Source organism: Neolamprologus brichardi, chromosome 19 (genome assembly GCF_056152115.1).
Source record: "Neolamprologus brichardi isolate AB-2024 chromosome 19, ASM5615211v1, whole genome shotgun sequence".
NCBI classification, from domain to species: domain Eukaryota; kingdom Metazoa; phylum Chordata; class Actinopteri; order Cichliformes; family Cichlidae; genus Neolamprologus; species Neolamprologus brichardi.
Window position 1 is genome coordinate 11,270,221 of NC_142122.1, and position 25,590 is coordinate 11,295,810.

The 25,590-nt window shown below is 42.8% G+C and overlaps 3 protein-coding genes across 8 annotated transcripts in view; 2 read left to right on the top strand and 1 right to left on the bottom strand.

Annotated features, from left to right (window-relative positions):
- The first annotated feature begins 68 nt into the window (after window positions 1-68).
- tmem62 (transmembrane protein 62) lies at window positions 69-8,429 on the top strand. 2 transcript variants are annotated; one of them, XM_087832959.1, is made up of 14 exons: window positions 69-234; window positions 356-596; window positions 886-997; window positions 1,134-1,271; window positions 1,692-1,737; window positions 2,119-2,260; window positions 2,451-2,575; window positions 2,877-2,999; window positions 3,098-3,253; window positions 3,355-3,514; window positions 3,768-3,966; window positions 4,146-4,241; window positions 4,470-4,588; window positions 5,362-8,429. In XM_087832959.1, the coding sequence occupies exons 1-14, from the start codon at window positions 197-199 to the stop codon at window positions 5,680-5,682; spliced, it is 2,016 nt and encodes a 671-aa protein (XP_087689085.1). In that variant the 5' UTR covers window positions 69-196; the 3' UTR covers window positions 5,683-8,429. The 2 variants fall into 2 exon arrangements, with proteins under 2 accessions (XP_087689085.1, XP_006798843.2); XM_006798780.2 differs by having other exon boundaries at window positions 392-596.
- ptgr2 (prostaglandin reductase 2) lies at window positions 8,145-13,112 on the bottom strand. 2 transcript variants are annotated; one of them, XM_006798781.3, is made up of 9 exons: window positions 12,548-13,104; window positions 12,380-12,461; window positions 12,124-12,242; window positions 11,747-11,938; window positions 11,349-11,519; window positions 10,997-11,206; window positions 9,713-9,922; window positions 9,553-9,592; window positions 9,225-9,476 (listed from the first exon to the last, which is right to left on the bottom strand). In XM_006798781.3, the coding sequence occupies exons 2-9, from the start codon at window positions 12,414-12,416 to the stop codon at window positions 9,412-9,414; spliced, it is 1,044 nt and encodes a 347-aa protein (XP_006798844.2). In that variant the 5' UTR covers window positions 12,417-12,461; window positions 12,548-13,104; the 3' UTR covers window positions 9,225-9,411. The 2 variants fall into 2 exon arrangements, with proteins under 2 accessions (XP_087689086.1, XP_006798844.2); XM_087832960.1 differs by having other exon boundaries at window positions 8,145-9,592; window positions 12,548-13,112.
- The window catches only part of mideasb (mitotic deacetylase associated SANT domain protein b), a 25,318-nt gene continuing 12,651 nt past the window's right edge, over window positions 12,924-25,590 (top strand). For 2 of the 4 annotated variants that reach the window (XM_006798782.3, XM_035911109.2), the window contains exons 1-7: window positions 12,924-13,283; window positions 18,335-20,092; window positions 21,828-22,100; window positions 22,649-22,985; window positions 23,245-23,311; window positions 24,860-25,002; window positions 25,339-25,442. In XM_006798782.3, coding sequence (XP_006798845.1) covers window positions 18,626-20,092; window positions 21,828-22,100; window positions 22,649-22,985; window positions 23,245-23,311; window positions 24,860-25,002; window positions 25,339-25,442 — 2,391 coding nt within the window. In that variant the 5' untranslated portion in view covers window positions 12,924-13,283; window positions 18,335-18,625. Of the gene's footprint in view, window positions 13,284-13,840; window positions 13,942-15,857; window positions 16,286-18,334; window positions 20,093-21,827; window positions 22,101-22,648; window positions 22,986-23,244; window positions 23,312-24,859; window positions 25,003-25,338; window positions 25,443-25,590 lie in introns of those variants that run through there. The other 2 variants (XM_087832958.1, XM_006798783.3) reach the window with 2 other exon arrangements.

Here is a 25,590-nt window from a genome sequence, read left to right on the forward strand (position 1 = left end):
TGTAAAACAATGTCAGAGTGGGAGCTCTGTCTGTCATAACGCTGCCTCGTCATTGTTGGTGACGTCCCCCCTTCCACCCGGCCAGAGCTGTGTTGGTAGCTGGTAGGCAGGAAGCTAGCTGCTGGCTAACCTGCCGTGCTACCTCCTCCGCCTCCGAAGGCAGCTGAACGGAGCCGTGAATGAACCACGCACTTCAATGCATCCCGTGTGGCCGCGATGGCAGCGACAGAAACGGTCTGAGCCTTAGCTCTTAGCCATGTAGCTCAGTTGTCTGTTATATCTGTAGTTAATGTTAGTGTGATTCGTGCCCTTAGCTGTTTCCACCAGTAGCTAGCTTTTTTTCTGTCCGGGATAGACAGCGGCAGCTAGCCCCCCTTTCTCGCCACTACAGGAGGATGCTGAAGCTGTTTGGTGCTCTGGTTATCCTCGGACTGGCCCTGGCGTGCATCACCTCCTGGGTGCTGGACAGCTATGACACGGCTTGGCACCCTAAACGGAGCGTTCAGCACCCGACTGTCGGTGATGGAGCTGAATCTAAGGGGAGTTCTCCACCATTTCCCGGCGAACACTTGAACAATATATTCTGGTTTGTACAGGTGGGCTATTATTCCGTCTGTAGTGATTATTTACATCTAGTGTGTATACAATACAGGCGTTTGACTTTGTGTTAGGGTTAAACTCTCTGAATGATTGACAGAAAGGGGTCAGTGTCCACAGAAGTGCTCCGATGTTGGGTGAAAAGGTGTTTCAACACAGAAACACAGCAACTCTGAGCCAGACTCTTGTTCCGTAGCCTTTATACCACAAGAGCTGAAAATGTCACAGAGCCCCATTTAAAATATTTGCCTTTACCCCTCACCTCCATTTGTGTGTGTGTAATTCAAGGTGTCCGATATTCACATTAGTCGATTTCATGACCCAAGGCGCATCCCAGACTTTGAAAAGTTCTGCACCGACACCATAGAGGTGATCAAACCAGCTCTTGTGCTTGCAACAGGTACAGTGATCTCTAACTAGTTCCTGTTAAATTCTTTGCATTATAATATGACTGAATGGGTGTGGCTCAAGATCGTGCAGTGCCATCAGATGACAGTTTGCTTACAGAGATTTCCTCCTTTTTTCCTTTACCCCAGGGGATCTGACGGATGCTAAAACAGAGAGTAAGGTGGGATCCCTCCAGCACGAGGTGGAGTGGCAGGCGTACCACAACATCCTAAAGAGGTCACGTGTAATGGAGCGCACCAAGTGGATTGACATCCGCGGAAATCACGGTGATTAACCATGGCACTTATTTAAAAAATTACTATGGTTTCTCAAGGCTCACTGATTCAGCTGAAACATCTTCAGTGTGCCGAGTGTACAGCTAAGATTTTCAGAAGAATCCATGGAGCATCCCACAGGAAGTGGTTCTACCCCTCCCCTTCCCTTTGTCTGTGACTGGATGTGAAACAAGACACCCTGAATTTGTAACTGTCAAAAAAAAGGGAAAGCTGTTCATTGGATCTGCAGTGGCTCTGACAACTATTCTGCTGCTGATTACAGCTGATGTGTTTCCCGGATGTTTATCTGTGGGTCCTTTAGTAAAGGGAGATTTTTCTTTGTTACAATACAGTACAAGAATAGTTCATCGGTCACCTCCCATACAGCTTGTACACTGCTTAATCTCACAGTTATTTCATTTTTCCTCACAGATGCTTTCAACATTATTTCACTGGACAGCATCACCAATTATTACAGGTTAGTACAAAGTACCAGTAAATGGCCAGTAAAGTCCCTTACTGCATTTCACAGCAACAAGAGAAAGCTGATTGGAGTTTGCTGTGGCATTTGACGCCCTTAAACCAGTATAGTTGCAGACTTGTTTTCCATTAATAGTTCAGCTATGTGAACATCCTGACGACAAAAATAGAAGCAGGACCTACACGAACACGCTGTTTCTTTTTTTCTTTTTTTTCATGTTTTATGTGACATTGCTGATGCTTCTGTTAGCGCTGGCTGGTCTTTAATCTTCCCGATATTCTTTAAAGATCGCATTTATTTATTTATTTAAAAAAAATCTGTTTTATGCTGTACAGTAGCTTGATGCTCGTGTGTAACGTTTCTCAATTTTTATTCTAGGAAATACTCAGCCAATCAGAAAGTAGGCTCTTTCCACTACGTTCACACGACCCCCTTTGGCAACTACTCCTTTGTCTGTGTGGATGCCACCCTGACTCCAGGCCCCAAGAGGCCGTACAATTTCTTTGGTATTCTCAACCAGGTGAGTTTGTGCAACATCTCTTCATGAACAATTCTGAGATCTTTAGAAAGTGCCGACTTCTTGAAGGAGCTCTGTTAGAAAATGTGGTCCAACAAACGGTAAAGAAAACAGGAAAGAAAACGGTAAACGCACAGTGTTTTAGTTAGTCTGTTGTTCATAAACATGACGTTTTTTTTGTCATATCTGACAGACTCAAATGGACTTGCTGGACACGTTCAGAGCTGAGAGTCTGAAAAGCAACCAGTCGATCTGGTTTGGCCACTACACCACCTCCACCATCGTCTCTCCTTCTTCAGGAGTACGAGACATGATGAGGCAAGAACAATCCCCCGATTTCGAATCTTTTTTTTTTTTTTTCTTCCTATTTTTATTTTAAGGGTGAGCTGAGGAAATGAAACCTTTTTTCCATCACGTCATGGTGCAAACATTCAGCAACCTCCTCCTTTTGACAGCTAAAATTGTGTCTCAGTCTTAGAATGATAAAAAACAAAAGTAAGAAGCATTTTGACTGGCTGCTTGTTTCAAATTCATGCTGTGGAGTAAAGTACATATTCAACTGCCTCTGTTTGCAGACACTTAACAAGTCTAACTAAAATTTCTACGTTTTTGTGTTAAGATCTGCAGTTGCATATCTGTGCGGCCATCTGCACACTCTGGGTGGCCTCATGCCTGTGCTGCACAGCCGGCATCCCCAAGGCACTCTGGAGCTGGAGCTGGGCGACTGGATGGACAATCGCAGGTGTTTATATTCAATAGGTGTTTCTAACAGTAATTTTCTTACTTGTATTTCTGTTTCTGTTGTATTATCGCCCATATTTTTCTAACATCTTTCTACAGGTACAGAGTTCTGGCCTTTGACCATGACCTGCTGAGTTTCTCTGATCTGAGGTTTGAGCAGTGGCCTGCAGTGCTCATCACGAACCCCAAGGATGCACAATATCTGCACCCAGGGGTGGAGCCACTGGGTCGGATACGAAGGTCGACGCACATCAGGTGTTTTGTCTATGCGTTGAATTTTCTGTTTTCTTATGTTCCAGTGCAAATGAATTTCAATTTCTAATATTTAAGAATTCATTTTCTTTCCTTTTCTGAAGGATCTTGGCCTTCTCAGAGGCCCCAATCACTGCGGTGCATGTGAGTGTAGATGGGGAACCACTGGGGAAAGGTCACTCTGCTGGAGGCCCCCTTTATGTTCTTCTATGGGATCCGTCTCTTTACCTCACAGGACTGCACACAATCAGAGTTAAAGTGGAGGTCGGTGCAACATTCATTTATCTTCCACTTTATTGTGTTGTGAGACTTTTGAATATTTCATGAGTCTTTTATTAGATTAAGAAGATTTGTTTTCCTTTGTTGAATTATGAATAGCTGTATTAGATTTGCTTTCTGGGAATTGTAGCTAGAAAACACCCACTGGGGGATCGGGGTTTGTTGTACTCTCATACTGCTCCTACCTTTCTCTAAAAACTAAGAACTTCTTGTCTTTCTACATGTGCATGTGAGTCAGGACGCGGCAGGCCGGTCATCAGTGCGGGAGCAGCACTTTACTCTGGAGGGCGATCTGACTCCTACCTTCGGCTTCGTGCAGTCTTTCATCCTCCTCACAGATCACTATGTCCTGGGCCGTGTGGCCTTTATATTCATGATGCTGCTGAATATTGGTGTTCTCATGGCCTTCAGGTTTATGCCTGTTCTCTCAGGCAGAGGTGAGCTGTCTCTGACTAACCTTCAGATAAATACATCATCATAATGTAACAGACTGTTCAGGTTCAGTCGCACTGAACTTGAGACACAGACAGGGTTCTCAATAAGGATGTCAACACTATAAGAAGTCTCTCTGCACTGTGCGCAATCATAGATGTTTGGTATTTTATTATGTCTACAGGATTGACCTCTCAAGTGTGTATGTCACTCCGCTTGGTCAGTAAAATAGACACTTTCTACTACTCTCTGCTACTGTTCAACCTGTGCACGGCCTTAGGTGAGTTTAATGCTGTGCCTTATTCCCATTTAACTTTTTCTATCCTCTTTGTCCAAAATTGTATTTTATCTGCTATTCTACACTGTATCTGTCATGTGTAATAAACAATAGAGTTGTTTGTGATTGCCAGATTTGAAGTTTGTACAAAGCAATGTACAAATAACATCTGGTTTTTACAAGATTACCCAGTAATCTCTCCTATGTTGCTGTAATCCTCTCTTCCTTCAGGCCCGTGGTTCATAGGAGAGCTGATTGATGGCCACAGTGGGGCCTGCTTCGCCTTTGGAGTGTTCATTGATGGACATTTCCTAGAGGGCAGTCTCACCTATGTGGTTGGTGTCGTTCAAGTAAGAACATTGAATCTCCCCCCCCCTTGTTTTGGACACATTAGCCTCTCTGTTATTCTGTGCATACATGTTATATGTCCAGCTGTAGACTGTTACATTAGGAAATGTGAACTTCCTGCCCAGCACTGACTGCTGGATAGGAAAAACTAATAGCTTGTGAACACTGTGGCACCCTTAGAGGTGGAAAGCTTGGTCAGGACCTGTATAAAAATAAATCAGTGACATGGAAATGAAGGGAGCATTTCAGAAGTTCCCCTAAAGTACTTAATAATAATAATGATCATGATTCCTGAAAACAAACTCTTTAGGATGGAAAAAAAATCACTGGTTGGGTCATATTGTCACGAACTGGATCAAAGGTCAGACATAATTGGGCAATGTCGCAAATAATGGAGTTAAAGAGAACTGAAAATTCTTTATTTAAACTGAAAGTAAATATACAGTGGCAAAATTTGGCAGAAAGAAAATTAAACGCAAAGTCAAGCTTAAACAAACTTGCCTGCTGGGGAGAAAAGAGAATGGTAGCTATAAGGTCCTTTTTAAACAATTAGTAGTTGTAGCAAGTAGCTAGCAGTAGCAACATATTTCCTCTAAAGACTCATCTGTTACACACTTCATGAACCAGAAAGAGGAAGGACAAAGCATGCAGACGGGTGGGGGAATTACAACATTCCCTCTCTAAAGCTAGAAGCTACGATATAAACTGTGGGTACTGCTTCATTCATAAATGCATGTTCTGTTCACATCAACTAAACTCCTTTCCTCTCTGCCAGCTCCTCTTCTTCAACATGCCCCTCACTTCTTATCTCTGCTGGAGCCTCCACCACCGTTGCCGTGGCAACACCTTCCGATCCCACTTCCTGCGGCCGGGCTGCCGCTGGAGGACTCTGGCTGTTCACCTATTCATGCTGCTCCTCCTCACCTGGCAGGCCCATTCCTGCTACTTCCTCCTGGAGACCTATGGCCCCATGGCCTTTTTCCTGTCTCCTGTGCGCACGTGGGCGTTAGTGCTCAGCCTGCTATTGGTCTACCGCGCCTGGACAAGCCCCGCCTCTCTCATTCGTGACACAAGCAAGAGCGTCTCTCTCTCTTGACAGTAATTGCACGGTACCGCCGCTGTTTCCCCTCAAGCCTGACTCTCAGATATATTTTGCTGTCTCTATCCACGGCGCAAGCCTCAGTTTTCCCTGCAAAGCAGCCCCTTCCTTTCTTTCTTTCCTCTATCCGAAGCCACTTCACAGTACATCACTCACTATCCTGTTTCTAGATAGTGTTGTTTACTTAATATGCATGTTGTTGTAAATCACCGGCGAGCACATTTCTGGCCATATTCATAGCAATCTGTACAGTGTAAAAAAAACAATCAAAAAATACCTTTGATACTAAAGGGTAAATTAGCCAATCTGAGCTATGTGACAGACTAGTCCAACGTATGCTGCTGTTGACAGTATACTGTATTAGAGTTGTATTCCCCTGTGGTTTAAGCTGAGTCATTTACTTGAGATTTAGCACTTTTTGGAAGTGTTGCCTTGGCCAAAATGCCACTTCACCACTGCCAAAGGATGAATAAGAAAGATTTCACCTTTCCTTTTCTTCTTCTCTCCTTAAACCCATTTTCATACGCTAACGAAGGCTGGATGTGCCAAAATGATCCTTGTGGTTTCCTTCTGATAACAACTCACGTGCATAAGAAAGGATTGAACCACCTTTTGTATGCTATATCCTTTTCCTTTTACATCTTGTGAAGGTGACGCCAGTAGTGGAACCTAGACGATCGTATTCTCAAGTTAATTTTACACACAATTATTACAGATAATCACATGAAGGGAAGTACAAATTAATCAAGTACTGTAGCTGATGTGTGTACAAGAGGTTTATGACTGCTAGTTTTCAAGTCAAACAACTGCCAGTACTGTTCAATGTTCACATTGGAATATTCATATCAAAACTCTAATGCCAGTCTTTACCAAAACACAGAGAAGCCGCCTCCACTTTTTTCATGTTCCTTCAAACATGACTACAGAAAGCAGCTGTTTGTTTCTCAGGAATGTGAGCAATTGAACAAAAAGCTGGTCCAAGTAGTACTTCAGGACAATGTTTTTGTACTCCTAGAGTAGCTCAGTAAACTAAACCCGCATTAAACAATCCAAATGTGTGGTGGCTAAAAAACAAAAAAAACGAAATGAATGTTTTAATAGCTTTGGTGAAATGAGATGAGCCAGCGCTATGCTGTTTTGTTTTTTTTTTGTTTTTTTTAATTTATTCATTGTTATTCTATTGTGTGATTTTTTTATTTCTCCCCACTGGTGTTTTAAATCTGCACTGGAAAGTATTCTTCATTGTCAGGATGAGTGTGGTTGAAAAGATTTTAGAGCATTCCTTGTGTTTGAAGTCGATCTAACTGATCAGCGTGTGTGTGTGTGTGTGTGTGTGTGTGTGTGTGTGTGTGTGTGTGTGTGTGTGTGTGTGTGTGTGTGTGCGCGCACGTACAAACATGTTTTCTCTATGTTGCTCAGATTGCTAATCTGTGGGAACTGTAAACTAAGTCTTTCAGTCCTTTCTAGTCAACAGTAGCAGTCGCCTGGATTCTACAAGAACTCATCTGAAGTACAGAAATGTGTTGAAAGACACATTAAGTGTTTTATTTTCTTTTTTTTTTTATCCTCAGCCATACACAGCACGAACTGTGGGGAACTGACCCTCATGGTTTAATACTAGAACAGCTGCCAGACACTAAATAAATGAAAGTATGATAACAGTGGTTTAATTACTTTTTCCACCCCTTTCTGCACAGACAAGTCTTCATTTGAATAGGAGAACCACCAAGTGTACAAACAGGAAACAGATGGATATTTAGAAATTATGGACTTTTGTTATTAGGGATTTCTTCTCTAATCACGCTCAGTACCTCAGTCAAGCTGTGTAATCTGTCCACAAGGAGGCAGTGTTGAATGAATATGGATGAATCATGACTGCTGCATTTCACTCTCACTTTAAAATTATGCATGGGAATGTTTTTTTGTTTTGTTTTGTTTTTGAACAAAGCATCAGAACTGTGTTTTTATTAAAAGACGGGTTTATTAGTTTAATGGCGCTAAATGATTATGGTTAATAATGAGTCTGGATGTGATTGTTCTGTACTTTACACAAGAAAAACTGACAATGCCTCCACAACCATTTCAGCTCTTACAAGGAGTATATTGTAATGTGTTCAAACACTGAAGCATATGATTGAATAGATGAGGATTTTACACCTGCCACATATTTTTCTTGTGACAACTGAAATTAGAGCCGACCACTATTTTATTTTATTAATGGTTTCTAGTGCTGTGAAATAAAAATGTTCATTATAGTAAATAACTTTGTATAGATTTATTCATTTCCAAATGATGTTACACAGAAGGGAACACGGAGGCAAAACAGTGGAAAAAGAGATTTAAAAAACATACTGTATGCAATAATGGAAAAAACCCTTGAGCCACCCCTTATTTATGTTTTGTGTCCAACATGTGTTTTTGTCATTTTTAAAGTGGGCTTGAGCAATAGTTCTCTAGGCTTTCTGAAGGTTTTATAAAGTTTTATTCATTCTCAGGCCATTCCTTAGAGCTGAACACATCTTTAGACACTTTGTTACTAGCAACCTGCTGGAAGAACACAATTCATTCACAACATTCATTTATGTGAAAAGCGAAAGGCCAATTTCAGAAACGGTCTTGGTGGAAGGACTGAAAGAACCCATCCTTTAAGAAGGAAAACTGAGAAAAGGTTGATGTATGCAAATTACACAAGTACCAAAGTGAAAATCTGTGCAGTGATTGGTGTTATAAAGTAATATTTGGCATTTTTGGTGTAAATAATCATTTTGTGAGAAGGTCAGAGTCTCTACAGCCATCTGTAAAACACAGTGAAAGCTCCATCATGGTTTCAAGCTGCATTTCAACCAGTGTTGTTGGATATCTTGTTAAAATGAATGAAACTACGAACATAGAAATAAAGAGTCAGAATTTGATCCACCATGCAATACCACCTGGAAAGCATTTGATAGCAACGGCTTCATTTTTCAGCATGACACTGATCTCAAACACACTATATTGGAAACCACTTATTTCCCACTTTCCTAGCAAAATATGAAGAAATGAGGGGTGGCTTAAAACTGATGCCATCAACAAATAATGTTATTAATTGATTTTCTAGTGACCAAAACTGGACAACAGATTAGCAAAATTATAACCTGGTCTGTTAAATCTCAACTTCTACTAGAACATTTGGATATTAGTGTCAGACTTCAGCCTGAACACCATGAAAGTATAGATGGTTCAGTGGTTAATGCTAGTGATGGTGGTGTAATGGTATAGAGGATATGTTCTTCATTTAGCCTACCCAAATATAGCTACTGATCATGCCCATCCTGTTATGATCTGAGTGTACCCAGTAACTTTGAGTAAAACAGAAAAAGCTCTGCTAATTTTGCTATACTAAAGCAAAGAATTTCCAGGTTTTATCCCACATCAGCACCGTTAAGAGACTGATTTTTAGGTCAATGTCATGTGTCAGTACTGCAACACTGCTCTACATTTCTTTCACTGCTGCACCAATTTCCAAAAGACTAAACAAACTGTTGTTAAAACCCAAAGACTTGTTTGATTGCTAGATTTTATTATTTATAATTCAGTTGTAATTAGCTGGCCTCGGTTAATCAGCGCAATATTTTGACTGCAGCTCATTAAGTAACTTAATGGCAGAGATAACAGGCAGCAGTAAGGTTAATTTCCCATGGTGAGTGGTGAGAGCGCAGCCTCCACTGGAAACACTGGTGATTTTCTTCAGTGGGATATTTTTATGATTTGCTTGCCAATGTTTCCGCCTTTCATCATAGAGCAAAATGCATCTGCAAGAAAAGGGAAAAAAATGAAACTGCCCACAACAACTTATACAATTACAAAAATGTTGAAATTCATAAATACCTCCAATATTCTCTATACCATTCACCACAGTTTCCAGAACCTGAAGAGTGAAAGCAAGATTAAAGCGATGAAAAAGACAAAGATGAAGTGTGCAATTTGCAAAGGTGCTTATACAGTGAACCATACAGTGAACCACACAGCATCACCATTTCCTCTGTACCTTGATTCGACCTGATTTAATCCACTGGCTCAGCTCACACAGGGCAGCGTCTGCTTTGCTCATGTAGTTTAGCACCGTAAAACGTTCCCGGGTGATATTTTTACTTTGCAGGTTCTTCTGAGTCTCCTCGCTCAGAGGTGGTGGATATGGCACATCCTTGTTATACTGCGAGATCTGACCACACAGGATTATGTGGCTGCCGTTGTTCATCTGGAGATGAGTGCAAGTCGATGTGTCAGGTTGAGCTTACAGCACACAAAACACTCACTGTTACACCTACAGCCATCACGTCCAACACTATTCTTTTACAGCACAGACTGTTTACTTCCCAAAAACGATTCATCCCCCTATGAAAAATTCATTCCTTTATGATTCTCTTCTACATAAAAGCTTGGCTGGTTATATTTTGCTGATATTCAGCAAAATATAGTTGTGATGGAAGTGTCCAGATGCATTTTTAACCCTTTCCAAAATGATTTATACCTTCACCTGCCTCACTATTAAGCCAATTGCTGTTTACTGTGCAGTATTTGAGTACACTCAGTATTTTCCAGATGTCTCTACAATTTTAAACAAATCCAAGCCATGTTGATTTCTAAAGCATTCCTGGGGGCTATAAATTGAAGTGAATTGGTATAAACACTCTCAGTTCATGGTCAGTACTAGGACATCTGCCAGAATGTAAGAAGCATTTAAATGCTTGTGAGGATGCCATAGGCTACAAAACCATATCCAAGTGACTCAAAGTTCCTGATGCCAGAAAAGAGCATTGTTAACAAGTTGAATGCATTCCAAACCATCAAGAATGGAAAAGGCTCCGTTAGAATACCTAAGGTGACACCTCAGCTCACAGCAGGCCAACTGTAACCCACACAACAGAACCAAGGATATTCTGCAGAATACCAGCAACTCCAGACGTTTTCACGGTTTTCAAAACAGACACTGCAGAGAAAATTTTACAAGGGGGATGGGGGGTCTTTATGGTCAGGCAAGGAAGACCACTCCTCAGTTACAGGCATACAAAATCTCACCTAGCCTTTGCAAAAGCTCATTTGGATTAAGAACCCTATAATTAACCCTATAGTTGCAAATAAGAGATAAAAAATAAAATTCTCATTGAGGTTTAAAATGTCTTTTCAAGAGAGACTTGCATAAAGATTTTTTGTCAATGTGTCAAATAAAATGCAAATTATTAAATATATAAAAAATTCATGTGCCTGCATTTCTTAAAACCTTATGTCACCTTCTTATGTTATTGTGTAGGAGAACACTTGTGCAGAGTACCTGTGCTATAACAGCATCACTAATGGCACCCCCTACGTTGTCAAAGTAAACATCAATGCCATCAGGACAGCTTTCCTTAAGCCTCATCGGGACATCCTCCAGGTGATAGTTGATGGCTGTGGAGAAACCTAAATCTTCCACTATAGCTTTACACTTCTCATCAGAACCACAGATCCCCACCACTCTCACACATCCATCCAACCTGCCAATCTGGGAAAAAACAAAACAAAACAAAAAAACAAGCAGAGCAATAGATCTACAATTTTATGGAAGTCTAGTGCATTTTTCCAACATCTCAGATAGTTTAGTGTATTTTGTAGACCTTAAACTATCTGGTACTTGTTGCATTTACCTGTCCAGCTATGGAGCCACAGGCACCAGCTGCGCCGCTTACTACCATCGTGTGATTGGCTCTTTTGGTTATGTGACCCTTCTCTCTGATACCCAGTAAGGCAGTGAGACCTGTTATTCCAACTGCACCCAAAAAGTAGGACAAATGTCCATCAACCAGCTGTGGATCAACCTGCAAAGAGACCAAAACCTGAGTGACATCAGCACACATACTGTAGCAGGTAAGCTGCTTTTAGTCAGTGTGTTTTGCAAACACAGGGTATGAATCAGTTCCTTCACATTTGCAGAACACAGTGTAATTTTTTATGTACATATCATTAAGACAGGTTTCCTCTTCCTGTCTGCAAGAGGAAATATGACCCTGTTTGCCAAACAGTGGTGACACACAGCAACAGAGACCTTCTGTAAGTCACTTCCGGTCATAACAGCATGGGTTTGCCAAGGCCAGTTGAATGAAATGACCACATCTCCCGCAGCAAAATTGTTGCAGCGGCTGGAATCAATCAGTCCCACACCTCCACCATCCACGAACTTGGAAATCTGCCATGGAGTCAGGTAATCAGCACCGGTGTCCTCATTCATTCTACATCGCTGACAGGGAAAGAGTTTTAGTGAGAGTTTAAAAAAAACTGCAAAGACCACTGCAAAGTTGTTACTTTACTGTGCTGTAGTCTTTAATTTTAATTACAACGTTTAATTACTCCAGACAGCAAATGCTAAAGGTCATTACTGATGCCTGCTGTTGCTGGATCAATGTCATGTGTTTGTGTTAATACCATGTAAGGGTCGACTGAAAGATAAAGCGTCCGAACAAGAACTTCCCCATCTTTCAGGTCAGGTGCTAAATTAATCTCCTCCAGGCGGAAATTTTCCGGAACTGGCGCCCCGTTTTTACCTGTATGCAAAAATAGAAGGTTGAGTAAACACTAGCCACGTGATTGCAGTAATGGTGCAGTATCAGTTACTGTATTAAAGACTTAAAAACTCAAGGTGCAGAACACGATAAAAGAGGAGGGTAAAAAAGTTACACACCTGGTCGTGAGTTAAGAACGACTCTTTGCACCTGCATCTCGCTGAAATATCGCGAGCACCGAGGTTGAGTTTGTAGCAATGACTAAAACAGGCAGCAAACGTCAAGTTTCTGTGAGCGGTGGGCTCGGTTACAGTGTTAGAGAAAACAATGTGGACAAAGTATTTTACCGTCAATAGCAACACGTGAAGATATCCAACGGCTTATATTACCGAACAGGTTTCTTGTTATCAGTTTGCAGGCTAGCAGAATGTCAACAGAGACCACGAAGAAAGTCACGACCACAAGAGCGAGAGAATTCCGTGCTGCTCAAGTCCGTGTTCGTTTAAATCCCGCGAGGCTGACTGCTTAGGGTTGGTGGATTTTTTTGTGTTTTTTAGAAGTTTTGTCTACATTTAGATTTGCTAGTAATTCATTCTTTTTTTTAAATGCAGTATATATTAAAAATAATATAAGCTCTAACTTGAGATACCTGAATGAAAGTGCGACATTATTCAACCGACGTTCCGGTGCAGCGGGGGTTTACTATCTTGCCTGTGATAAACTGTGATAAACTAGGTGCAGTTGAGCCGTTAAGACATAAACGGTACGCGGCCTCAACAGCCCCATTTTATTACAGTCGAGTTTATCAACACTGCAGCTAATTAACATTTTAGCAGTTCAGTCGGTCCGTTTGACATTTACATATTCACTGTTAATGTCCCGTTGCACCATCGACTGCTAGCTAAAACTGAATCAAAGTAGGACTGGGGAAGTGACGCCTAGTGAGGGAAAAAAAAGTTTGATGCTTAAATCAGTCGCTACCGTTACACTATTCTAGCATGCCGTCAGGATTAGGTGCAGCGGGGCGCTGTCGAAACAGCGAGATGATGAAGGCTTATGTGCCATGGAAGGGCAGAGTTTAATGTAAGTACTGCATAGGGGCTGTTTTGCATGCTGCTAAGTATTTTGTTTATGAAGGCGAATGCTAAATGGGAAGCTATTAATGTGTCATTATTAGACAGCGAGCTTTGATCTAACCCCTGTTTTTGTTTTTTGTTTTTTGTTTGTTTTTTTGTTTTGTTTTTCCTTTCAACCCACGTCCTTTTCACAAAAGCGAGTTGTAAAAATCCCAGAAAGCCCCCAGACTACCATTCATACCAGCGATGTCACATTTATCTGAAAAGTCCCTCCTACGTAAACAGTGACACTTGTAAGTTAGGTTGGAATGTGGCGACGAGCTAAAACGTGACTTTATTAAGGAGAAGCATCGGTTTTGGGCAGTCGTTGCAAAAGCGTGTCAGCATTTACAGTGACATTTATGTGCACTTTTTAGAAACCTCTCCTGTTGTGTACATGATAGATTAGATTAGATGTACTGATTAAGAATGTGGGCTCTAAAATGTCAGCACGCAGAGGGAAGATGCTTGTTTTCTTGTGATTTCATGCTTTCCTTTTCTGCACTTTGTTCTTACTGTTTCCAGAAAATCCAGAATCCAGAAAACGAGCTGGATTCCTCAAACATTAATGACTAACCCATTGATCAACCAAATGTTACAGCCATAAACTTTGAAAACTTATATTGGTGAGTCCTGTCAAGTAATTTGAGATCCACAGAGAAGAAGGAGAGACCGTGATTTTGCCCAGTGTTGTAGTAGAAATTAAAGGATGCAGCCATAATTAATTTGATCCTTTACACATATGAAAAAAAGGCTATGCACTTTGGTGAAAAAACACCCACATTTTCTTTTGGTTTATTGAATTGTTTCAGTTCACTGAAGTCCAAAGTCAGCTGATAGGCTTCAGACCCCCTGCAACTGTGATATGGTTCAGAAAAGGAGTGGATGGTTGACATGAATGTGTACATACATGTACAAAGAATAGTTCTGAATAGAGAACACCACAATACAGTTTCGCTAAAACTTAGCGCAAGCACTCAAGGCTCTTTCACTTTTGTTTTTAAATAATACTCATAATAATAGTAATAATAATAATACTGTCATTGTCGTCATACACACACACACGCCTGTTGTTGTCTTCTTTCTGTCTATTTGTCTCCATGATGATCTCCTCCTTTTCCTCCTGTCAGCACCACTTGCCAATATCACTATCTGTTGCACTTGTTCACTGCCCCATTCGGATGACTGTTAAAATAAAAATCAATGCACAGATAGAGCCCTTCTTGGGAAAAGCACAGATTTGAGATGTGTCTACTTGTACAAAGGGAGTTCTTTTTTTTTTTGCTTGTCACAATAATAATAATAATAACATAATAATAATGATGCAGGTATAAAATATTCACTGGATACTTGCTTCTTCATTTGTGAGGTTCGGCAGGCCTTCCACTGGTGAGAGCAGCCTGGCTTCTTCATTTACATCCAACCACAGTTTCAGATTATAAATCCACTGCAATTGTGAGGTGCTGCTACAGCTATCCTCTTGTTAGCTTGCTGAATTGGTTGAGCAAAAAATAAAAACTTCCATTAGCTTCCTCCAAAGGGTGCACGGGCTCGGCCTTAAGAGATCGGATGAGGATGAGCCACTATTTTTCCACATCAAAAGCGGCCAGTTGAGGTGGTTTTGCAGACATGTCCCACTAGGAGGAGGCCCCAGGGCAGACCCAGGACACACTGGAGAGACTGGAGAGATTACTCTAGGCTAGCTTGGGAATGCCTAGGTGTGCCCATGGCAGTTGGAGGAGATGGAAGTGGTGGAGGCCCCTGGGCACTTGCGCAGAATGCCCATTGGATAATCAGGCCGAGCATACAGATAGTCAGCTGTTATATTAGTGCATTCCTTTAATTGCACCTGTGTGCTTCCTCTGATTAGTTATCTGTGAAACTGCCAATTTCTACTTGGAGTATATCTCATTTCTCTGTTCCACGTTTATTTTCACAGTTTACTTATTTGGATAGCTGTTTTTCATTTAGAAATCCTTACATGCTCTGGCTCCAGTCTATGATTCAGTGTGGAGATTTTGTCCTTATCTGTATTTTGCCAGGAAATTGGGCGTGCATTTCGCAATGTTTCCTAAGGTAGTGAAAATACCCCATTGAATTGAAGACAGTGTGATTCCTATGAAGTAGCATTTCATTGTTTCACATTATTATATGGAAAACTAAATCACACAACCCTTGTTATAAACACTTTCTGTGCCCCACACCCTCAAGGGCCTTTCTGCATTTGCCTCTAGAAGCAATCTTCCGTCTGCTGTTTCCACGTGTAAACATTACACATAGATTTCACAGAGAAAATATTCAATAGAAAGAAAACAAGAAGTGTGAATGCAGTGAAAGGAAAGTGAACGTCCTTCCCCTTCAGACCTTCGGTCCTCCCATGTGTGTTGGAATTTCCCGCATGGACTGAGAAGGATCTTGCTCCGTAAATTACGGCGCCTTGCATGTCAAAGGAAACCCCTTATTTGGGCAGGGAAGTGGGTGTGGCCAGCGCGCTGGTGGTGTTGGAGGGCTGGGTTGGTGGCTGGGTTAAGGGAGGGGGGAAATCACAAGACGAACAGAGACTCGCAAAGCAAATAGGCCGCATTGCCAGTGTGTATGTTTTTAGTGCAATCATCGTGCAATAATGTGCAACAGACAGCGGCATCACTACGCTCGCGTTTCTCCAGATTAGCACCCCGTTTCCTATCGGGAAGGACTCTTGTTTACGCAGCGAGGTTGACCCGCGCACCCCTCCTCTCTCCCCTGTCTCTCCACAAATTTTCCCTCTTTGTAAGGGGAGGTGAAGGGAAGAAAAGTAGCAGTGAGTGAGTGAGGTCAGCAACATAGCATGAGTCAACCTCGGGGATATATGCAGTCATCATCGCAGGAGTGCATTGTGCGGGCCTGCTGCCGCTGCTGGCCGCACAGAGCTGCGAGTGTGCGATCCTGCGGGCTCAGCTGCCGTTAGTAGCAGCTTTCATGACAAACACAGTAAGTATCGGAGAACACGGGGCTGGAGCCACGCTGTCGATGACTGTGGCGTTGTTGATACGGTCGACACTGCGCGTTATTGTGGCCACAGCTTGCTGACAAAGTTTTGTTTACCTCGCCCGTGGCGGACTGGGCGGTCGACAGATCGGAGCTCCATGCGGGGCTTACCGCTCGCCTTGTGCGACGTGTTTAACGTGCCAGTGAACGCGGATCGCAACGAAAATACATAGAAAGAAACGTGACGTATTAATTTTTTTGACAAGTTGAATCGATTAGCGTTGTCTGTTAGCCGTGCCACCACACTTTTTTTCCTCTCTCGTCACGGGGAGCTGCATTGTTGCTTCGGTTTGTTGCAATGGGACATGGCATTAGTGAGTAGATAATCCGTTTTCTGCAACAAAGGGCTTCTCGTAAAACAGGCTGGAAACAGAAAGTGATGTGGAGGGAGTGGGTCCAGGGCAACACGTTGAGTGTTCTTGCGTTTTCTTTATTTGTGCAGGCCGCGTATTGTGTGTGTGTGTATGTGTGAGCGCTAGTGCTGATTTTGAATTAGGAAATGGCGATGGATTAGGGCGGCTAATGGTGCTTGACATTTATTTTAAGCCATTTAACGTGTTAGTTTGTATATTGGGCTAAACCCCAGGCTTGTGTAAGGCTGCACTTGTGATGCGTCATGATGATCTCTCACCTCAGATGGTGCGTTAATGCTCGGCATGATCAACCTTAACCGTTTTTATTTAATTATTTATTTATTTACTTGTTTGTTTTAATCATCCTGCAAGAAACGTGCAGCTTTTCGTAGAGGATGTGTCAGAGTTTGACAACGTGTGTGCATGCATGTGTAGCAGCACATTGTGTTGCTACTGATGCAGAAACAGCTTCTTAGCCCACATAGTGTGGCGATTCACTTTACTCTGTCAGTGGTGTCTCGCAGAGAGTGCAGGATCTGAACAGCTGCAGCTTTCTATTTTAAGCAGTGTGTGTGTGTGTCTTACCAGGTCACCAGAGTAAAGGGTGACAATTGTCAGTCACTTCCTATGTTGTCAGAAAGGACCTTTGGCAAGGCCATCCTGTAAAGATTCTCATGTTCATTTATGTAATCATCTTACCAAATTGTTGGTGTGCAACGCGAGCCGTGCAGCGATTGCAAAGCTGTAATGCTTTTCTCTTGAAGTTGTTTAGTGTTGCACAAGGTTTGTTTTGTTTGACACAGACAGAGGATTGATTTAAAATTTTAACAGGAGCAGCCAGGATGTTTTTGGTAAACTGGACTGTGCCAGAATCTGTTTTGAAACTCGGACATCAGATAATATTTTAATAATGGGTTACCAGCAATTGTCAAGATCTTTCCATAAGCTAAAAAAAGCCTTCAAGGCCATTTTGACTTTTTCCTTGCTCCCCCCCTTTGCATAGATAGTTTCATACTGACTCATCTTTGCTCACTTTCAGTTGCCCTTCTTTTTCGAGTCTCCGGCCGTGGTTCAAAGGGCATGGGTTCCCTTCTTTTCCCTTTTGATGAGTCACTGAGTTGTAAGAGAAAAAAAAAAAAAAGTGGTTTCTATCACTTTCAGTCCGCCGTCTGTTACGCGGGAAAGGGAGCTTCCTTTTAGTCAAAGGTCACGTGTGCTGTTTGATAATGGTGATAAAGCAGTGGCACAATGAACAATTATGCTTCTCCTACAGTGCTTGTTTTTGTTTCATTGCTGATTAAATGCAGCACAGTAATATCCTGTGTGCCATTTCCAGGAACTATTGATTTGGCTGTCTCTCTCAACTACCTTATTTTGGTTCCAGTTTTCTACACACGTCTGGTTGTATACATGCTTTCCTGCATGTAGGACATCATCCCTTTGTCACGTGAGCTTTGTGAATAGGCGCCTCGCATGCTCTGTTCTCACACTCATGCTTTTCGGTCGAGGTCTATTGCTGAAAAAGCAAACAACAGGTTTTTAAATGATTGAGTCAGGGATGTTAATGAGACCCTCCAGTGGGGAGAGTCCCTTTTGACTGATAGCTCAGTGCTTGACATCTGTCTCATTTTCTCTACAGGGTGTTGTCCATGAATGAGAAAAACACACAAACGTCTTCATATCTGTTCACTCCCGGCTGACAACCTGCGATTAGGTCACAAAGAACTTCAGAGGGGATAGAAGATAACCTTGTTCGACCTGGCTCCTGCTTATTCTGACGACAGTGTGATTTTTACTGGTTTATTTTATTGTACATTCCCTATAAAAGGGTATACGTGTATATTCCCATCTTTGATTGCTGGATTGATACATTCAAGTGGAGTATTATCACTTTAGCTGACTGAAAATTTTTACCTGCCTCGGAATATTCATGCCCGTCATGAGCGTACCGGCGCAGCAGAAACCTAATGCCAAAAGAACAGGCAAACGAATCACATTTTTCAACGATCAAAGTGTAGCAATGAAGGAGACTTCTCAGCACCCAGATGGGTCCTACTATGTGGCGAGTGGTAATGTTTCAGAGCCTGGACAGAGTGAGGCTGCAAGTACTGTGACATCCAATCCAGAGGGCCCTCATATGTACCTCAGCTCTGTCATCTTCAGCCCAGATAAGGGCGACCACAGCAGGGGTCATTATCAGCAGACTGTACCCATGAAGTGGGCTCACCCGGAGCCCAATCAGCAGCAGTCGAGAGCTGCACCTTGGACCACCATGCCTCACTGGGGGCAGAACTTTCCAAGTTATATTGGAGGAGTAACTGACTCAAGGACCCAGAATGTATTTGTGAAGTCAATGCAAGAGACCGCTGGCTTGCAGCCACATCAACAACCCCCTAACAGAGCTGCAGACAAACCTGCAGTGGAAGTGTTCAGGGATGTAGGCAAGTCTCGGGGGATGGAGTGGGAGCAACAGCAGCAGCCGCAAGTTTTTCAGGACACCTTAAAATCAGGGGTGATCAACACCCAGCAGCAGAGTACATCCCACCCAGGAGGAAGCTCAGTCCTGCAGTCCTTCCAGTTGGCCTTTGGTCAGCCCAAGCAGCACCTGCCCGCCTACTACCAGACGTTCCAAGGTAACAAGACAACTCTACCTAACCCCCCAAACTACTCGGCACAGAATGCAAAATCCCAACATCATTTACAACAGCTGCAGAAGCAAGAACAAATACAACGGCAACATCTAATCCAGCAACAAATGCAGCAGCAACAAATCCTTCAGCACCAACAACATGTGCAGCAACAGCTACAGCAGCAGCAACAAATACAGCATGAGCAGCAGCAACAAAAGATGCAACAGCAGCAGCAACAGCTCCAAATTCAGCAAATGCAGCATCAGCAGTTGCAACAACAAAACCCCCATGTGCTTGACTATTACCCTGGTGTGCAAAATGCAAACCCTCACGCTCACCCCCAGCCCGTTGTGGTACACTCCTACGAGTCCTCTGGTCCTGCGCCGCCAAAGATCCAGGAACCAATCATCCAGGACATCACACCAGAACCACAGCAGCCATCAGACCCGCTGCAGCCCCCTCTGCAGTCTGAGCACCTGACTCAGTCGCAGCCTCAGACGCAGCCTCAATCCCAAACGCAGCTTCGCAGATCTCGACGGCTCTCCAAGGAGGGCGGCGCGCCTTCGGACAATCCCTTCCTGCCTGTCCCCTTGGAGCAGTCAGCACCAGTGCTTCAGGGACCGCAGAACGGGTCACGAGACATCCAGGCAGCCCCGACAGGTGTCATCCAAAGCACACGCAGGAAACGCAGGGTTTCCCAGGAGGTCAACCTGGAGATGCTTGCTCAGAAGGCCTCAGAAAGGGAGTCTCCACCATCACATCTTAAGGTAAATGCATAATTTCATTTGGAAACTGGCAATGCAGCTATTTTTTTCCCCCCTTGCCTTTGCTTTTATGTGCCTTTCTGTTTTCCATGTTGTTTTGCCCACTCATCTGCTTCTCAGCTGTTTTCTATCAAGCATAAGGACGGCAGAAACAAGTATTGATGCAAAAGGACAGAATGTTCTGAATCCGAGTGATTGCACTGCTGTTTAAATCTAAACTTGTCGCTACAAGCTGGAAGTCTTAATTGCAAATATTTCGGTGAGAGCTGAAAGTCTAGGTTTCTAGCGTTATCCCAGGGTATAATTGCATTGGGATTTTTACTCCCAGAGCAAGAGTGGGAACTGGGACAAATGCCCCTGCCAGGAAAACTGTGCCAAAAGTTGTGTTGTTTGTGATTAACGTGTTGCTGGAAGAGATGCTGAATGTAATCAGAGCCCAGTGAAGTGTACGCCGCAAAAGTAAACTGCTCAGCTCTGCCCTGTGGGGAAAATCTGCAGCTAAGACAAAACATAGCAAATATTAAATTGGAGTAAAATGTGCTCTAGGAAAGCCTCCATGTATGACTTTACACCTCTCACAGGATTTGTTAAATGTACAAACCTGATATTATACCCTGACTGTACCATGCAAAGTCATACAATTATCTGTGTTTATGTGCTGAATGTCTTTATTGTGCAACAAATGCTGTTGCTAAACAGTGCTGAGTCAGTACGTCTATAGTTAAGCATGGCTTTGGCCTGAATTTCCCTCACAGTTAGCTGCTTGTACAGGCCGTGTGTTTAGTTACATGCTTGCACGCCCTCCCCTTCAAAGCAGAGAAACTCCAGCCTGCCCTCCCCCCTTTATCTATACAGGGAGGGGTGCAGGGTTGTCCTGCCTGCAGTGCTCAGCAGAATATCTCTCCACCACTCTGGTGGAAGGGCTGGAGTTTTCCACCAGCAATAATGAGAGCTGCTCCAGCTTAGCCACAGTGCTGCATGCCTTTCTAACCATGAAGATGCAGCGTGCAGAGACGGCATGCATCTGCCTTCAGCTGTCCTATAATGTGGTCGTTTAAATGGCTTTGAAGTTGTTCCTCAGTTGATCGCGGCACAGAGGCTGCTCGGGCCCACTCATTATGGTTTGTCGAAGGAAAAAAACTGTGAAGAATGCCTTTGGGGGTTGTTCCGTCGAAGTGCATGTTAAATATGTCACTAAAGTGCTGCACCTAGCAGTAAAATACGACAGTGAAAAGGCTGAGAGTGAGACATTATTATATTTCAAATTCTGACATTTGAAATGTTTCTTTCCACAGCAGTTCACTTTCTCTTGTGCTTTTTTTTTCTCAATGTGATTGGTGCCTATTTAGTGTTGTTTAGCGGGATTCCAGTTCATTGTACTGATTAGAGTTCGGCAGCCTGTTCAGATGAATTAACACCCATCCTGTTAATCAGATCTATTTACTGGCGTGTGCTAAGCTGGAAAACAAAGCTACTCTTCCTTGGAGTTGGTAGGCAGTGGCATTGTTTACAGATGTTGTTTATAGGCAATTGATTTAATTAGTTGTCCTTTTTGCTTGTTGCTTCTGGTGAGTCTTTAGTGGTCACAGTGTTGTTGTTTGAGGAGCTTTTTTTTAAAAAAATACTATTGAGTAGGCAGAACTCATTTAGTGTGGGTATAATTTTTTGATATGTCATATGCTTTAAAAGAAAACCATTTATAAAGAGCATTGCAATAACGACTTTTCATCTCTATTAGGAGCCACACAGGCCATGGAGTCCCACAGAACAAGAGATTATGAACCCTAAGCGACCTCGAGACGACAACCTTGTTCCACTTGTTATCCCCGTGTCTGTTCCAGTCCGGAGGCAGGAACCCTCGTCTCCCGAGAGTGACGAAGCAAGTCTGGCAACCAACTGGCCTCACAGGTCTTCAAACTCCCAGGATCTCGGGCGCGCAGACCACAAGCCCTCGGTCATCGTCACCCGAAGACGCTCACTGAGGAACTCCTTGTCAGACAGCGCAGAGCAGGTGGATACACATGAAATTCTTGCTGGTTTTTTCTACACTTAAAACACACTTTTATATGCAGAAGTCATTCACCAAAATCTCAGAGGGAAGTTGCATGGGAGTCTCCATGCAGTTGGGGAGAACAGACTGGAGTCCCAGCTTTTATATACATTTGGTTTGTTTTGTTTTTTTCTGTTTAATTCCAACTATAAATCCTTGAATTTATTCCACATTGTCCCACCCATGAACACATTCTCCCTTCCCCCAGCCATGCTTCATGCGTTCCCTGCCCCCATATTCGTCCTGTACCCTTTTCTCCCTTTCTCTCATTTATTTGGGTGGAGGGGGGGATAGCTGTTGAACTCTTTGCCCTGTCCCAGATCAGGCAGATTAGCAGGGTTTAGCACTGCCATACTGTACATTATGTACCTAAGATTTGAGGGTTGGGGTCCCTGTTCTCTCTCTCTCTCTTTTTTGAGGCGTTTACAGTCACTAAACCAACTTTGTGTATAATTTTTTTTTTTTGCATATTTTTAATTTGAGAAAATAAAATGTTCCTTCCTTCCCAGAACGATGGCGCAGAGGGTGAAAAAGACGACGATGGCAAAAAGTCCAAACGCCGTCCACGTCCTGAGCCTCTCTTCATCCCGCCACCTAAACCTTTATTCATCGCCCCGCCTGTCTACTCCAGCATTACACCCTACCAAAGCCACCTACGTTCCCCCGTACGCCTCGCCGACAATGCTATCACCATGCCCCCCTATACACCACCGCCGATCCTCAGCCCTGTTCGTGAAGGCACCGGCCTGTACTTCTCCACTTTCCTGTCATCTGCTTTGGCCAGTGGCCCAGGCCTGCCCCCTCCCGCTACACCCAAGTCAGCCACACGCAGCCTATTGCGATCTAGTAAGTAAAAAAGGAAGTTTATAAAACTCGATTGAATGAATTTCCAGTTTAGATGTCCTGTGGATCAAAGTTTTGTGCACTTGTAATAAGCACCTTGCTGTAGTTCCCCATCAGAAACTGAATGTAAGACCAGGTACAATTGTTGTTTTTTTTTAAATATATTAGAATTTTGACGGACTGCATGTTAGTGTACTCCTGTGCTGTGTCTTTGTTGTTGCTGGAGTGAGTGTGTCATGTGTGTGTTTTGCTGCCCCCTTAGACAGCTGCGACATCACACCACCAGTTTTGTCTGCTATGAGCGAGGCCACTCCGGTCAGCAATGAGCCGTGAGTATTTCTCCTGTACGATCAGTTTAGAGGTTAAGTGCTGTTTTGAAAGGAATTATATTGCTACAATGAATTATTCAAAGCATAACAGTGAATTGAATTATGAAACGTCTAGAATGAGAACATAGACTTCTTGAAATTCTAATCCCGTCTTTTAATGCAGCTTCCCCCCTCACCACAGTTACCACTGAATTCTTTTGCTCTGTCATCCACAGCTAACATTATTACCAGAAGTTGTCTCTTTGAATCAACTATGTGGCCCAACGTCGCACTAGAACATCTCGTTTTTTAAGTTGTACATGAAACCTGGTTTCAGTGTGATATGCAAATGTTATTTAAAGTTTTGGCAGAGTTGGAAAGTGATTAGAATGGGCACATGTAGCCGTTACTGATAGTAAAGCGGGGCTACCTGTTTTGCTTTAAGGATGCTCACTGGTTGCACTTACTGTGTTATAAATGCAAAGAAACAATAATATACAATCTCATTTAATCAAAACTTTAAAAAGGCCTGCTGTTGGAAAAGAAATGCCTAGAACGAGTAATAGATTGTGAGGGTTGTATATGGTAAGATCCTAGATGGAAGGACCCTGAATCCAGGGTGAGAATGGCATACACTACAGCTGCTAGTGAAAACTACTCTATAGAACGTTATGCATTTACTGAATGTAAATGTATAGAATGGCCACTCCAGAAAACTAGTGAAAGTAGATGCTGTAATAAAAATGTAAATAATTACAACCTTAAATGCATTTCTAGATAAAGTCAGCAGTTACTCCATGAATAAACAAAGCCACTGATAGCTGGGTGTGTATGAAAATCCATTTTTTGTAGTTGCATCAACGACGAGTTGCAGTTTATGGGGGTGCATTGTGCAAGCTGTTGCTTCACTGATGCCAGCTGCTCAGATGTTAGGCAGGGATGAGCTAGGGAGGCTTCCCATAAGTCATGTTTTCAGCTGGATCTGGTGTGCTTTCAAACAGAAAGAACAGCCTTTGCAGGTCAAGTTTTAGCAGCCCACTTTCTCTGGGGGAGGCTTCCAGTATACACACACACTCAGCTGGGTACACTGCAGTTTCTCTGGAAATGCAAGGGAGGGAGGGGATATCCTAGCTCTATCTGTTGACAGCATAATTTTCACAACTTTCACACTGAGATATCTGGTTTGCATTGATATGTAAGCTTTTAAAGAACTGTATCTGATTCACATTTATTTTTGCATGGTTTTGTTCTTTTTCTTGCTAAATCCAGACCATCAGTTCATCTGGGTTAACAGTACAAGAGCTGCAATGTTCAGAGCTGGAGCTCCTCAGCAATTTTTCTGTGACCTTTTAAAGAATATAACAGACGAGCAAAGAAAATAAAAACGTTCTTAGAAGCAACACGAGCTTTACTGTAAAGCGCAACTTGATACTGATACTCATAAAGCAAATGCTGTCTTTGCTAAAATATTTAAGAGTGAATAAATGCCTCGTGAATGCAGAAAGAGTCGATGAATTTTAAATAGATCAAACCCCTCTTGCCTTTTTAAAACTGATGTCCTGTTCCCAGACGCATAAATATTGGCTCACGGTACCAGGCGGAAGTACCAGAGCTGAGGCAGCGATCTGCTGTCGAGCAGGATCATCATCGTGCAGAACTGGTCTGGGTTCCCCTGTGCGATCTGGAAGGAAAACCTGACCTTGAGGAGAAAGGTGAGTCACTACCTGAGAGTTTTTGAGAATAGGAAGTGAAACCGAAAGCTTATATAATGGCACGCAGATGGTGGTGCAGTGAAAGGTTTGATAAATGAAAGTGGCCTTAAAGAAAAAAAACGGCTCTTCATAAGAATTTTAATTCATAGTATATAAATGTTGCAATATTGCGGAATTGATTTAACAGCTGGAGTATGTAATTTTGTTGAGTCATGGATAATAAAAACAACCATAAACCAAGCATATTTTGTCTCCATGTATTGCATGTCTTAATAATACATTTTCTTATTGTCATCACTGTATGCAAAATCATTTTTTTCTCTCTTGCTTTTGCAGTGGAAGACCTCATGCACTTGGCCTGCTCCAGCGTTTTATGTGGAGGAGGCACCAACCAGGAGTTAGCCCACCATTGTCTGTACGAGTGCAAAGGGGACATAATGGTGAGTTCAACAGAACAATCCATACTGACGGCACAGGGATTACTATGAATAATAAAAACATAACTGGGAGCTGTACTTCACCGTGGTCGGACTCGAGCCAGGTTTTCTTGTAGCCCACTCACACTTTACACCAACCTGTTTACCTCTT

Excerpts from the sequence above, each read along its gene's own strand:
- tmem62 (XM_087832959.1), top strand. The coding sequence starts at position 197 with ATGCATCCCGTGTGGCCGCGATGGCAGCGACAGAAACG. Across the intron at positions 2,261-2,450 it reads TCTTTGGTATTCTCAACCAG|ACTCAAATGGACTTGCTGGA; the intron begins GTGAGTTTGTGC and ends CATATCTGACAG. Across the intron at positions 2,576-2,876 it reads GGAGTACGAGACATGATGAG|ATCTGCAGTTGCATATCTGT; the intron begins GCAAGAACAATC and ends TTTTGTGTTAAG.
- ptgr2 (XM_087832960.1), bottom strand. The coding sequence starts at position 12,416 with ATGCAGGTGCAAAGAGTCGTTCTTAACTCACGACCAG. Across the intron at positions 11,520-11,746 it reads CCGGAAGTGACTTACAGAAG|GTTGATCCACAGCTGGTTGA; the intron begins GTCTCTGTTGCT and ends GTCTCTTTGCAG. Across the intron at positions 11,207-11,348 it reads GTGGCTCCATAGCTGGACAG|ATTGGCAGGTTGGATGGATG; the intron begins GTAAATGCAACA and ends GTTTTTTCCCAG.